This window comes from Semicossyphus pulcher, unplaced genomic scaffold, assembly GCF_022749685.1.
Source record: "Semicossyphus pulcher isolate SPU_LCO1_2020_fin unplaced genomic scaffold, fSemPul1.0.p SCAF_24, whole genome shotgun sequence".
Taxonomy (NCBI): Eukaryota; Metazoa; Chordata; class Actinopteri; order Labriformes; family Labridae; genus Semicossyphus; species Semicossyphus pulcher.
The window spans coordinates 7,864,458-7,880,077 of NW_027211698.1; the positions used below are offsets into that span (position 1 = coordinate 7,864,458).

Genomic DNA, 15,620 nt, shown 5'->3' on the forward strand with positions numbered 1-15,620 from the left:
TGTCATCCTGGTGTGGAAAACTGGAGTCAGGAATACCGAGTTGGGAATTCTGACCCCATTTATACCCCCTTGAAGGCCCAGCTTAATGGCATCGTTACCCTTTGCAGAATAGAACCCATTAAATATTAAAAAAGCAGCGACAGTTGTCTCATAAATCTGCTTCCTAAATGTTTCTGTCTGGGAGAGAAGCTACAAAATGAGGCCATGTTTTGCAGTGAGCCGGCCAGCTGCTGTCTCCACTTAATTTGCATGTTCCTCCTAAACTTGTTAACTGGTAAATTCAGCCACATGACGGACAAAGTGATTTAATTTGCTTATGTAATAACAATAACAATAACTGAAATGCACTTGTCTACCATTACTGAAGAATTAAAAAGTCTTCTATATCTCTCCGTCCTGCAGCGAAGAGAGAGGAGCTGTCACCGCCGTTGTTTCTTTGGTCCATCTAGGTGTTATGAAGCGGATGATCCGCGTTGTTTAGAATGGCCTCAACCTTCTTCACATGATTGAAGTCTCCTGATATTATTAAAAGTGCCTCAGGATGTTCAGTCTGTATCCTGGCAACTACTTCATGGAGAACTTCGCATGGAACTTTAGCTGCTGCCTTGGGTCGGATGTACACCAGTGTTGTTATGATATGGCTGAATTCTCTTGGTACATAGTATGGTTGCATAACAGCTACCAATAACTCAATAATGGTGATGGTACTTATTACATACTGCAATCAATTGTCTGAGTCGCCTCTGGGGACAACGGTGAACATGCCGGGTGTGTCCGGTTCAGCCAGACTGTCAAGACTTCCTGTTCCCTGCTCAGCAGTCCAGTTAGCAACTTGAGAAGCGACCGTGTGTTCAGATCAAAACTGAAGCGAATTTCGAATATGGTAAATAGTTGATGTCATTACGGTGGATTACGTTCCGCCTGCTTTTTGCACAGCTTTTCCCAGGAAACGCGGCAGCCTGCTGATACATGATTGGCCAATGTTACTCAGACTACAAGCGTACTGCAAACGGAAAGACTTGCCATACCTAAAATTAATGTACCTGCCTATGGAGCAAAATTGCCAAAGTTGAAGTGGGTTGAAACTATCCTCTGTTTAAAGCTGCTGTGAGGAGTTTTTTGTGACTAACTGCACGCTGCCTTTGTTTACATTTTCCAGGGCAAGAATTTAAAGTGAGTGATACATGACTGTTAAAGAAAGCAGGATGATTTTTTTTGTTAAAAACCACCACTTAAGCATGTTCAGGACAAAATCAGCAAAGAGATAAGAGGTACGGCTTTGTCCACAGGGGGCGCCAAAATCAACACAAACCGAAAGTTCCTCAGAGGAGCTTTAATGTTTAATGCAAGACTTTAAAGTTAAACATTTTGGGTTCAACATATGATCTGTTTCGACTGACAAACTCTGCTTCACCTTGGTTTTAAAAACAGTGCAGTAGGCCTTTATTTAAACATGGTAGTGCTTTTCTTGCATACATCGTTAGTGATCTGTCGCACGATAGGTTACATTCAGTATGGCCACGGATAAAACAATCCATAACATGAAACAAATATATCTGCTGTTTGATCGCAGATTGAACATTTTTACACAAATAATATCACCTTGGAAAGAAGATATGACACGCAGGTCTTGCACTGTGATGCAGCAGCATGCACTGCAAATGTTTCTGGAATAGGTGAATATATGAACCCAACAATGACATCGTAATTCCCAACATTGTTTTCAACGTATCCTGTGAAACTTGTTGATACAAGCACTGCATTTTTTTTTCTTTACATCATCATTTACAGACTGGATTTCATGACAGTGGAAATGTGTTAAAGTACCATGTTATACAAGAACACATAGGTGCAGTCTGCGGTCTGTCATGAGATTCAGCTAAGCTTATGAGTAACCATGTGAGAGATGAAAATAGATAAAAATAAAATATAAAATCTGTTAAACAATAAAAATCAATGTAAAAACATGTATAAAAGCATATTAAACTTCCAAACAAAAATCTAAAGTCACACACACACAGACTCACTTCACACACATGGATTAGGAATTGACTGAGACAATTAAAAACACGCATCATTTCAACATTTCTTGTGCAAAAATATTCTCCTTAAGGAATGAAACAATTAGATATGACAACATGTGATGGCACATTGATATTTCCTTTCTCAAAGGATAAATAGAATACAGACGATGATTGAAGAAAATACATAAAACAAGTAGGAGATTAAATCCTACATTCAGGCCTGACGCCTTTTTTTTCTCTGAAGGTCTTTAAGTGCAAATTGTTGCCTCACAGGTCACGAAGGATCCGATTACATCAAAGTTTTTTGGTCAAAAATAGAGACAGTTTCCCCTTATTAACACACAATCCTAAGCTGATTTCTACTTCAACGGTGATTGTAAATTACTACTGAGATTAACAATAACACCCATATGGCAGCTACATATTAACTTCACATATATTTTGCGGTTGTAAGCAGTTTATATGGATGATATTTGAGACATTAATTGACCAGTTCAGTTTCATTACAGTTAGTTATGAATGCTGTAAAAAGCTTATCTAACGCGTAAACAAGACTCCAGTAAAGTGGGACTGAGCTGGCAGGGCTAATGTCTGAAGCTAGCTTGCTAACAGTGTTTCTACAACGTTCTATTTCTGTGGAACTAAAATGAACAATCACTGTTTGAAAGAAATGCCACAAACTAGATAATATCAAGTCTTTAACGGATGGAAGTTCGTTTTTTTTCTTCATGAATGTTCTAAGTTACTGACTTGAGTTAAGCTAGCTGTTAAGCATTGACTCTAAGCTAGCTCTCATTGCTACAACACAGCCAATGGCAAATTAGCAACAGCTAATTCCTGTCACACATAAGCAGACCTAAAACACCAGACACACCATGAATAATCCCTTGTAGATGCATTTGGTTTTCAACATCAGAAAAGCATTTTTGAAAGTTGAGAATCAAGCTAGTAGCCTAGCATCCTTCACTGTTCTTCTCCAGCCTGAATTACCTTTCTTTATGCTAATTAAATTGATTGTATTCTATGTGTGCCCTTTAAAAACAGCCAACCGATTCCATAACCCAAATAATAGTTCACTGAGTGATTCTTCAGAACCTTACAGGTACGGCATTAGCCAGGTTAGCTTAACAGGCCCGCTACATGGCTTCTGTCTGAGCGGTAGGCTATTATATGTTCCGTAGAAGCACGACTGGATGAAATTTACAAGGAATGGGGGCGAGGGTGTTAAAAGCAATGATTACCTAGTCGTTATTTCAGTCTTAGAAATGATACCTGTTCACCTGACCACATCTTTACCAGAAAATGTTTGGTCTCTGAACTTTTAGCTGTATTAGCCATGAGTGCTAACACTATTGTCCATAGCCTGCGCTAGCTTTCATTCTGGTCCATACACGCAATTTAAAGACAAGATTGTCCAACAAAAGCAGTTAGTCCTATATCAACAACTACCTAGTTGTTGTTGCCACTTTTATTAAGAAAAAGTTGCTGGACAAATTTCTTAGCCCAACTTGGTCCCGAGCAACGCTTCAGAATATCACTCAAAAATACCAGCTTTGATGTATCTGGGGAAGCAAAATGGTGACGGGAAATTGTTAGCTATTAGTCAGTCTTTCTCTACAAAGGCCCCATTTTAATTTTGTGGGGTGCAGAAATACGTTTGTGACCCGCAGTAATAATTCTGTGGCGTGGAATAGAAGTTACTGTGGTGATGGTGGTGGTAGTTGTTGTTCTGCGGGGTGGAGTAGTAGTTGTGATGGTGGTGAGGGTGAGTCTGGATGTTTCCGTAGGCGAAGAGGAGCGGGGCTGTGGAGGATGCCGGCTGATGGGCGGACGCAACGCCCGCGGTCAGAGTCCCGTTGCGTTGGATGGAACCGTACCAACTAGACGTACCCAACTGGGGAGTAGTGGAGAGGAGACTAAAAGAACAGACGGATGGGATCAATCACAGGTCATTTTATCAGTCAGGGTATTGATTTTCCAATATAAAGAAATTCACTCGTGTGTGCTCACCTGGCCCGGTCAGCCCGACTATTAATCCCTCTGGACAGGTCGTCATCACTATCGTACCGCCGAGGATTGTCAAAGAAATAAGCTCTAGAGCTGAAACTGTGGCTGTTGATCATCCCTCCTGGAGCCTGATAGATACAGAGATGTTCATATTTACAGCTCTGAAAGTTTACAGATAATAGCTGGCATTTGTAGTTTTAACGGGTAAACTTACCAGGTTTTGGTTGGGTTTCTGTACCCTGAAGAAAACCACCACTAGGCTGGTTGGCAGCAGCTCCCAGAAGAACAGAATGATCCCGAACACGATGTAGGCTTCACCGCTGATCTCCTGCACGTCAGCCTGTAGCGCACACAAACACCCTGTATCATATATTCATTTCCAAACAGTGGTAGTGTGATTTGTGCTACAAATGGAAAGAAGTTCAATTCAGCAAAAAGACAGAGGAACATTTAAAATAAGCATTAGAACACATTTTCCTGATTCTGGTGGTATTTTGTTGCACTTTTACATCACTAACTTTTCAGCTGTATTGCTGCCATGTTTTAATCGCTTATATAGCAAACAAGGATAAACCAGAGCATGGTTGCGTTTGTTGCTACAGCCGCAAGTCGACAGCTGATATTTTTTTACATTAACATTTAAAATTAAGGGTTGTCGGTATCTGTCTCGGAAAGGGAAAACCCGCAGGCGATGGGGCACAGACCATATTTCGCCTTCACACCTTTGCTAGCTTTGCCGAAACAGCTTTTCTTTCAGGTGCCATTCAGCTTTACCAGTTAGCTTGCTAAACCACACGTTAGCTTGCTAAACAACTCATTAGCTTGCTTAACAGGTGTATGTTAGCTGGGCTAAACGTGGCAAGCAGCTAGTTAGCGAGCTAAACAAGCAAGAACCTTGGTAGCTGCGCCTTAGACAGGAAGCTAGCTCACCTACAGACAGGCAGGTAAATCACTATCAAGGGTCCTACAGAAATCAGGTGTTGCGAGGTAAAGTGCAAAAAGATTGAGGAGCAGAGACCAAGCAGGGTCTTTTGTAGTCCCAGGGGAAAGCTAGACTTCCCTTACTGTCAGGATGAGCTGCCTTACTTTTGACTACATTTAAAGTGGTATTACTCAATTTTCATTGATATTTTTTAGCCCTCAAAATTTGTATTCGTTACAGGTGTTTTGATGAAGCTTCTTCAAGTTGGTCTCACGAGGACGCAGTGCCCATACTTATGTGTTGTACCGAGTGTAAAGGGAACTATTTTACATCATATTCTTGCTGTTGTGCCTTTTCAACTTGTGAGCGTACATAACCCAGCGTACCTTTGTAATCAGAATGTCATACCACTCTCATTGTCGAAGAGTCGATTCAATCTTCTCAACTAACTCTTGGTAAGAAAGTGAATAAGTGTATTTTGCAAATGTCAACCTTTTTTCCCTTTTAGTCAGTATCAGACATTGTTGATTAAACTAATTGTGGTTTGGCAGTGCACAAGCTGAGGCTGTTGTTTTATTGAAGACTTTGGCCTGTGATGTAGCGTTACATAAGATTATGGTAAATTCAAGTGCAAAACATCATTATCATTTCAAAACAACTGTCTAATGATGCACAAGGTGAAAAGTGCATGCAATGTTGTATACTGCATTAATGTGGGTACAAATCTTGGAACACACTGGGTCAGGGAGGGGACAGAATAATGCTGGGATTTCCGACTGACAGCTGGTATTCAGACAGATTAAAGGAATAATTTGTAATGTCAGATTATGTAGATGTTTGTGGGTGTGTATCATGTCCAACACATGCACACAAACACACAGGATGGAACCCTTTAAATCAGGCTGTTCATCCCAAGGCCTGAGCCCTGATGTAGGTCAGGACACACAGACACTCACCCACACACACACAGGGTTATTTATAGCCAAACAAAGCCCTTTACCCCACTAAGCATTGCTTCCCCAAATCTCCTAAGATGGATTGTCCGCACACACACACACACACGCACACACGCACACTAAATCAAAGCTTTATTTCCGTCAATAATTGAAGACACTCGGCGCAGTACCTGATCTGAAACGCTGTACCAGCCGTAGTTGAAGGGACTGGGTCTGTCCTGCGGTGACATGGCCACCACCACCAGGTTGTAACAGGCTCTGGATGTGTACAGCAGAATCACCACGGCTCCAATAGCTGTCGCTTGGCACACTGATGTACCCTGGGGGAAGAGTTACTGTGCTTATTACAAGCTCACGCTCATGTATCAGTCGGCTACTGGCCTGTAATTGACTGTCGGATGTGGGCCACAGATTTGATCCACTAATACGACTGAGGCCCTCTCCTTGACCGAAATGACAGACTTAAAGTCAGCAATCAAGTAAATTTTAGCATCTGCTCATGTCTGCACGGTGGTAACAATCATGAGTCAGCAAAACTGCCGGTAGTGCTGGATGTGGTTTGAAAATTATCGACACAAGGGCTAATCAGAGGGCTACCAAGCCCTGTTATTGTGATTGTATATGTGCACATATATGAACCACAATGACTGAGAGATTATGGGATAATTAAGATGAGTTTTTGCGCTACTACCTGCATGACTCACAAAGGTAACATGTGAAAAGTGCGGGACATCCCAAGACAGAAAGCTCCATTTCGCCTCAGAATGCAACGTTAGCTTGTAGCATCTAGCTATCTGGTTAAAGCTCTGAATTTTATTTAAGTGGTGGATAGTTTGGCACAAAAAATGTTGTAAATTATGGCTAGATTAATGCTTTGTTAGTCAGATTGATATACTGTTTGAGTTTCAGCGTGCTACAAAATGTGCTACAAATCCTGTATTGATACAGTGCATTTTAATGTTTTAGTGTCATTTCATGCTAAGGCTAATAATATCCAGAATGACTGTGTTGTGGTCTTTGGCAGCAGGAATTTTATACACGCTAACAGTCTTTTTTTATGCTAATGATACTTGTGTAAGAGGCTTTTCTGTACTTTATACTTGTGTTTTGTGGTAATGGTCTGGTAGCCATTCACAGTTTATTTCTAACTACCTTCAAGAGCTAACTTAGTGTCGTTTAAGCTAGCTTCATCACTGCTACTAGCTGCCATTGCTCACTGGAATCTCTGTGTTGTGTTAGCTAGCTTGTAAGAAGTGTAGTAAAGAAGTTTTAGAAAATAAAGGAGAGCTTCTCACAATTTTCCTGCGAGGGCTAACTTTGTGTAGTTGAAGCTAGCAGCAGAGATGATGCTAGCTTCCATTTCTCACTGGAATCTCTGTGTTCCATTAGCTAGCTTGTAAGAACTGTAGTAAAGAAGTTTTAGAAAATAAAGGAGAGCTTTTCACAATTTTAACTCCCAACAGTAATTTTACATGGTTGCAGTAAGTTTTTATACACTTCGAAATACTTCTATATATTTATATGTCCTTTTATTAGCTATTGTGATGCTGTAGCATTGTGTTTTCTTCGTGCTATAGAACCCCCCTTTATACAATAGGCTAGCTAAGTTTCGTGAATACCAAGGTGTTGGTAGCGATTTTTTGGAGACCTTGACTTTTGAAATACTGAGACATTTTTCTACAAAAATTTATTTTGCTTTGCTTCAATTTACAACAAAGCAGCAGTGCATTTGCCTGAGTACAATACAAATTAGCATGACATGCATGATGTTATTCCTACCTTAGATTCAAGATAAACATTGGCAGAGGACATCTTGGCGATCTTAAAGATGCAGACAGCCAGAGAGATGGCACACAGGACAAACAGACTGTCGTTGATCAAGACCCGGGCCAGGACTGCATGTCTGATACCCCCATCACTGCAGACGTAAAGGTGATGAACTCAAGACAAGTACACAGGCTAAATGTGACATTAACATGTAAAAAAGAAAATGTTCTATTCATCGTGTTTACCTTGGGGATTCAGAGCGCTCCAGAGCTCCTTGCACTAACAATGCGCATGTTAAATTTACCACCAGGAAAAATATGCTGACGCACAGGAAGAACAAACGCAGAGGAACCCTGGAGAGCGGAAAGAGAGGGATATACGGGTGAAAAAGTGTGATTTTATTCAGTAAACAACTAATTAAAATTAATGGTGTTGATGCTGCAAACCAACTGTGTGAGGGAGAAGGAAGTAAAAGAAAGAAATCTTACAACCACATTCTGAAAATAAACATACAAAGAGACACAAACTTACTTATATTTGGTGAGCTCTGGGGAATACTTGGCTTTAGCCTTAAACATCACCTGAAAAAAACAGGTTACAGGTACAGCAATTAATATAAAACATATTATAATGCTTTACTTATAATCCTATTAAAATATATTTAACATTTTGTCTTTTAATGATATTCTAACAAGGCGGGAGAAAATTAGGTCCACCAAAAAAAGAACAAATATGATAGATAAGATAGAAGGAAAGGAGGGCAAAGGTGAGGCAAGGTGGTATCTTTTAGGAGAGGAGTGTGAACTTCACACAGCGTGCGGAGATTCTAGTGTTATTTACATTTATGCTGCATCCATTCAAACAATATCAATCAATCTTTGTATAGTGCCAAATCATAACCAGAGTTATCTCGAGACACAAAAAGAGCAGGTCTAGACCGAATCTTTGTTATTTAAAGAGAGGCCCAACATGAATCACCATGAGTAGCACTTAGAAGTGCAGAACCAGACTCATGTTGCCATCTGCCTCCACTAATACAATACAAGACAAACAAAAGGGCAAAGCTTTCATGCTTATAATTATTAACTGCACATGCGATAATGAGCTTATGAGTTTATCACAGTTAATTAGTGAGCAATAATTTTTTTTGGCTGAGCTTAAAATACAAACGTTTGTAAAACTCAAAGTATAAATTATATTTAACATTATACATAATATTATTCATTATATGTTTATATGTTATTACAGGTAAGCAGAAAAGTGCAATAAAATAAGGTTATAATAGACTGAGGCTAGTATACAAAACACTTATAGTATTGTATGTTTCTCTTTAATTTCTTTTCAAAAAGTCATTACATGAAGAGAGTGAAGCACATCAGTCGAGGCCAGTGTCCCAACGTTTGTACACTTACATTGGACTTGTGGACAGTTTGATGTTATTAAAGGTCACTTGTCGCTACTGAGAACATTTTGGCACAAAGCTGTCAGCAGGCTATTTGTTTTTGTTTGTTTGTTTGTGGTTGTGTTTGTTTTTTATTGTTTCTAAATCATTGGTTGTTGTTTTGTGTTTTATGTATTTCTTAGTGCTTTTATATGCTTTTATTTGTGTGTTTGTTTTTTTTAACTTTCTAATATATTTATTTTAACATTTGAAATTTACTTATTTACTGTTTTTATCTGTTGTGCAGCACTTTTGGTAACCTTGTTGTTTTTACAATTTAATTGAAACTGCATTTGTTTGCTTGAAGGAGTAACTGTCACTGCCACGTTATGTGTAATACAACATTAGTTTCATTCTAGTGTCATGTCTACAATTTGGATTGGGTGTAATAATCGTAACAACATACCTTTTTATAACTTCATAACTTTTTTTACATTCTTATATTGATTCTTTATTGTAGCCATACCTTCAATGGCTCTGATTGTACTGGAGCACTGCTAAGTTACCCCAATGGTGCAATTAGGTTAGACCTGTAATAAACTGTTGTCATTAGTAATCACACCAAGCATGACATTTTGGGGCAATTCAATTGCTTAAATTGATAGAAAAGAAACCAAATATCTGACAGGTGTATGCACTCCATCAAAGTGTTACAAAGAAGCCTTTGTGATAAAGCAATCCTGCTAATTGAGTTGCTACACGGCAGTATCACCTTAGTGGACTTCCTGGTTTGACCTCTCAAGTTCACAAGGTGTTTTACTCCATAAGCTCTTAAAATAAAAAGTTAGCTGTGCATGTGACAATAACAATTATGGCTTTAGTAAAAAGTGTGTGTGTGTCCGTAGCTTGACTCCAGTACAATAAGAGCATTTGAAGGAACAGCATTGATGGATAAGTATAGCAAAATATTAACTGCTAATCAAATGTTTATCGTTTCATATTTTTTACCCAATGTAGATAAGAGAGGGACACTAGCAGGAAGCTAATGTTGCATTATGCCAATGAGCCTTTATGTAATTATACAGTTTAAATTGAAATGTTTGACTATGTGTAAAAAGCCAAACAGAAAACCGCTGACAGCTTGGTGCCAAAACGTTCTCAGCAGCGAGCAGCGTCCTTGAACACGATCAGACTGCACACAAGTCATATTTGAGTGTGCAAAAGCTGGGACGTTGGCCTCAATCGATGTGGTTCACTCGCTTCCTGGAATGACTTTTTGTTTTTGAAAAATGTAGACGAACAAACATGAGGACACAAACAACACTATCAAAGTCTGTGATCTGTCAAAGTCTGATTCATAATAATGATAAGTATTCTTTGTAAATATTCAGAGCTTTCATGGCGACAAAGGTCTTGAGAATTGCTCAACATTGTCAACATTGAGTTTAAATACACACAGCTACACACACACACGCACGTATACAGCCTTTTGTGTAGGAATGTAGGCCATGAGGAGGTAATTTGTAACCAACTAGCCAACAAAAACGCTGACAGATTACATACTTTATCATCATTATATGTCAAATGTCGCAAAATCAATATTTTGTCTTCCACAACAGATTGAGCTTTACAAGTGAGGAAAAGAGCATTAAAATATTTGGGTTATTTGCATTGTCATTGTCTCTAAGAAGAAGGAGTTAAAATGTCATAAAGAGGAAGTAAATCACGGGTCATGACACATGCCTGACTCATCAGAAAAAAACACTACACACAAGAATTTCCACACATGCATGTCAGGCAGCTGACCGTGTCACGGTGGCATGATGTTATATCACTTCTCTGCTCACTGACTTTTAAACAGGGTGTTCGGCGGTGAGGCGCTAATGCAGGAACGGTGTTACTACATGGGCTGAACAAATTATTAATCATACTGAGATATGAATATGTTAGAAGACAAATCACCTGGGTTCAAGCAGCTAGCAAGCTCTTCGGTAGTTTCTTGAGACTGAATGTGAGCTATGATACATTATGCACTTTGAGCGCATGAATATTAAGCTGCTATTTATATCTGGAAAGATAACTTCAGTAATGCCACATGTTCTCTGCTTTCAGCCTTAGAATTTAAAAATTTGATGCCTTACTTTGTCAAATATGGTTGGAAACAGAATATCTTTGTGGTTTGGCTGCTGGTTGGCTAAAATAAGTCATTATTAATGAGTCATGTTGAAACAATGATAAAAATAATCATTAGTCCCAATGTCAACTTTGATGAGTCAGCACAGCAAGGGTACATTCAGCTAACCCCCAATTGATTAAAATGTAGTTAAATGCAGTGGTTCTGTTAAACAGCTAGCATAGCGCTATTTCGTTCTGAACAGTGATGCGTCTCGTTTAAAAGCAGGAATTGACCTAATGGTGATATTGGTTTGTGTTTTCAGTAGCAAATTGCGTTTAATATGAGACTTTACCAGAAAAAAACAATGCATAACTGCTAGCTAGCTCGTAGGTCGGCAAAATTAGCATACGCCTCCAAGTGCAGGATGAGTCATCAGTTCTTCGTTATGCTATTTAGGAAATGGCTAACTCTAATATACCATTAAAAACACCAACAAAATGACTTTTTGTCATTGTTTGGCCAAATAGTGCCAGAAGAAATACGTTTTTTGGACACATAGCTGCTAGCTAGTTCGTAGCTCCGCAAAATTAGCATACGCCTCCAAGTGCAGGATGAGTCATCAATTTTATACCATTATAAACACCTACAAAATGTTTTTGTCATTGTTTGGCCAAATACTGCTGTAAGAAATACGTTTTTTTTGTTGTCAAATTTGGAACTTTAAACATAGTTTTGGGTCTCCTCCAACGCCTCAAGTAAATATGTGGCATTTTTGCTAATTTTGCATGTCTTGTGTTTTGTGTTGAAACATAGTGTAAAGTGGGTTTATAGAAGCCTTTGAATTATCTGAAGGAAATTAAACTGACTGAGTGCTGTGAGAGTGAACCACAACAATGAATCATTATAGCAGCTTTAATGTCAATCTGACTTTCAGCAGGTAACTTTAATATGTGTTTCACTTCCTATGATAAATTGCAACAGGCTGGTCAAAGTGTGGTACAAAATCATGTGTAGGATGTATTACTCAGGTCTGACCTGGCTAGACGTTAAACCACAAGCAGGAAAAAATGTGTTCACTGAGCTGACCGGTCACATGGTTTCCCCACATAGAATAAGATATATCTTTAACCCTTTACTACCAATAGGAATATTGGAAATGGAAAAACACTGTTGCCATTATACATCTGACGTCATTTCTGCTACCTAATGCAAACTATCACAACTTAATAACATTTATTTAAAGGGAGTGAAGTTTGAACACTTAAACTGGTCACAGATCAGCTAATGGGGGTAAATGTTTATTCAGCAGTCATATGACACTGCTGGTTTCATTACCTCATCTCCACTCGGCCTGTTGAACGAGCTTCCTTTCTCCTCACACCCCGACATGTGATCGAGATGCACACTGTGTTTTGCTTTGAAGCAGGGACTGAACTGTGGTGTTGTCTAAAGTGTGTAGGTGTTTTCTGAGACTGACATTTGGAGTGGGCAGGTGTTAAACAACTGTGACTGACCAACTGTGTCCCTCTCTCTCTCTCTGTGCCATACGCGCCATGGACACACAGTTGATGAGAACAGGCCGCTGACGGGGGCATTTGCTCGAATTTAGTCCACATGTGAATAAAACACGACGATGTATGCTTGGACTTAATGCAGGACAGGCTTTTACCAGGAGATCCTAACAACTCCAATCCCCGGGACATGAGTCAATTTGCAGAGCTTTCAAACAAACAGCAACTCAAAAAAACTGCTTCAAGTCAGTCCTCTCGCTCTGCTATATAACATATAGGCTGATGGTTATCACAGTGAGCACATTGACCCTGTTGCAAAGCAAAAACATTGGCTATTACAGAAGCCCAACAAGCTAAAATTAGTGTTTAAAGTTACTTTGCTGCACAACACTGTTACAACTAGTTAAACTTACTTCTCTGTCTCTAAAATATTAAGCTGGAGCCAGGAGAATGTAAGCTTAGCTTAGCAAAGCATACAGACTAAAAACAGGGGGAAACAGCTAGCCTAGCTTAATCTTAGTTGAATAAAATCCACTTACTTACTAACCCCTCTAAAGCTCACTAGCTAACATTTTGTACAAACACTGGACTGTAAAAACACAAATTTGAGGTGTTACAGGAGGGGAAGTTGAGGTTATTTCTTAGCTAGGTGTAACTTCCTGGTATCATCATGGTTAGCGGGCAACCTCACCGTGACTATGAGTTTGCACCATGTCAGAGTATACCTTTACAGTTAGGTGTTATTTCTTAAAAAAACACTGCTTGACACAGCTGCCTCATCCTGTTGATTAATACTTAAGATTATGCTGCTATGCTGATGATGCTGCTATGCTCTGATATGCTAATATAAGCTAGTTTAACCAACAACGATTTTTTAAAATACATATTAACCAATAAATTGCTTTAGCTTTGATTTTATCAGACACATCTGATCAATCTATGCTAAAGAAGCCCTGTCAAAGGCTCATGGGAGCTGTAGTTTTTGAGTAGCAGGTCTTCTGTTTAATGTTTTTTTTACTGCAATTTCAATACATAAATAATTGTTGTGATCATGCTTCATTCTTTTTGCTCAAATGAGTGCACTTTTAACCAGAGTTGGGTCATCATCCTGGCAGAGCTTTTGGCCACAGGGCGTTGGATGACAGACATTGAATGGACAGCAAGCACCCATGGGAGTCAATGGAGTACAGTAGAATAGAATAAAGGCTAATTTGGCTTGTATGGGAGTTCAACTGTGTCTTTAATGTGAAACCAAGTGAAGCCAATAAAAAGCAAAATTGCAGTGTCAGCAGTTTTGTGAAATCAGGTCACACACAAACCCTGCACTCCATCTCTCTCTCTCATACACAAAGACAGTGCAGTCTTACCTGGGTGAAGTAGAGGTTTAGCAGGCATAATGTGAAGAACTGCAGGCAAACAGGGCAGCAGTAGAGCAGCCAGTAGGCCAGAGGCTGCAGCTGGTTGGCCTGCATCACATTTTTAAAGTAGAAAGAGAAGAGAGTCGTCCTCAGCGCTGCCCACAGCAAACACAGAAACAGAAACACACTCTGGTAGCTGAATCGTTTATGTCCGTAGTGCAAAATGAGCCAGAGCTGCAGGTAGACGAAAACAAACAGGAAAGAGTAGAGGACGGTGTAGATGGTAGTTAGACTGAGCTCCAGTGTTGGGGAGATTGCAGCTCCATGGGACTCCTTCAGTGAGGTAAACAAATGGGAATTAACCTCCTCCCCTGCCGAAAACATCTCCACTGACGGCTCGCACTAGCACATTGGAGGCTGTAAAGGGCAAAAACACTAAAACTGGGTCAGACCTGGGGTAAATTCACCGTTGCTGACAAAAAGACGAGGGTATTCGGGTGAAAATGTGCCATAAAAGCAGTTTATTCTGAAAAGAAGTGGCATAATGAAACTGCGCTGGGGCTAAAATCCGATATTGGGTTGACGAAAAGCTGGGATCTTGTTTTAAAAAAGCGCCAGGTTAAAAACAACAAGACAGAGAAAGAATACAAGAGAGAGGTCCCCCTGTGAATCTCTGCAAAGCTGCTCTCTGCAAAAAAACAACTTAAGGGGGGGAAAACCTCCAGATCAGCTGTGATGCAGTTTAAGACCCGCCCCCTTGTTCTCAATGAAAGCGGAAACTAGCGCTTCATAGGCCGCCATCTTGGCTCAACACACGGTTCATCTTCTTGTGTATCAGCTGACTCTAGAGCCACAGATTCTAGACAGTTTCCGAGCTAAATCTTTTTTTTTGACAACTTTATTTGTATCACAATATATGCAACACGACATTAAGCAATTATTTAGTAAACAAACAATAAATACAAACAAACAACAAAATAAAAGAACCAGTTAGGTCGTGAAATAATTCTCTCTACAGTTTGGCAAGTGTCACAGTGTTAGCAAAGAAAACCTGTCCAAAAGAGAAAATTATACGGCATCATAAACTGCATGTAAAAATCACTTGGTATACAAGAGAGGGAATTGACCAATTAAAATAATAAGAGATAAAATATGGAGCGGACAGGCGATTAAATTAAGTTATATTGATTTTCGTGCTATATATCCCAAGTGAAAGACTTCCGCACGCCCACTTTTTAAATGCACCGCATCATTGGCTCACCCTGCCGCCCAACCTCCACAGTCTTCTCACTCCATTGGTTCATGATGATGTCAGCTGCGATAGAGCCCGCCCTCTGCGCCCTCGTTATTGGCCAAATTTTCAAGTCAAAGCTGCTCCCTTATTTGATTGGCTCGAAGCAGCACGTGGGCGTCACTCCCAGAAAAAGAGGCATCAAAACAAGTTGCAGACATTTACGTCAAGTTATTGAGCGAAAGCTAATATTAACGGGAAATGATGTTGCCTTCAAAATAAAAGCGTGAAATATTAGTGCGAAATATGAAGTAGATCATATTTATTGTCTTCAGTTACATTTTTTA

At 39.6% G+C, this 15,620-nt stretch overlaps 1 protein-coding gene across 1 annotated transcript; it reads right to left on the bottom strand.

Annotated features, from left to right (window-relative positions):
- Window positions 1-1,419: 1,419 nt before the first annotated feature.
- gpr137c (G protein-coupled receptor 137c) lies at window positions 1,420-14,673 on the bottom strand. The gene is made up of 8 exons (XM_069675425.1): window positions 14,052-14,673; window positions 8,208-8,257; window positions 7,922-8,029; window positions 7,689-7,827; window positions 6,080-6,229; window positions 4,246-4,371; window positions 4,035-4,159; window positions 1,420-3,940 (listed from the first exon to the last, which is right to left on the bottom strand). Exons 1-8 carry the CDS (start codon window positions 14,424-14,426, stop codon window positions 3,655-3,657), a joined length of 1,359 nt encoding a protein of 452 aa, XP_069531526.1. The 5' UTR covers window positions 14,427-14,673; the 3' UTR covers window positions 1,420-3,654.
- Window positions 14,674-15,620: the final 947 nt, after the last annotated feature.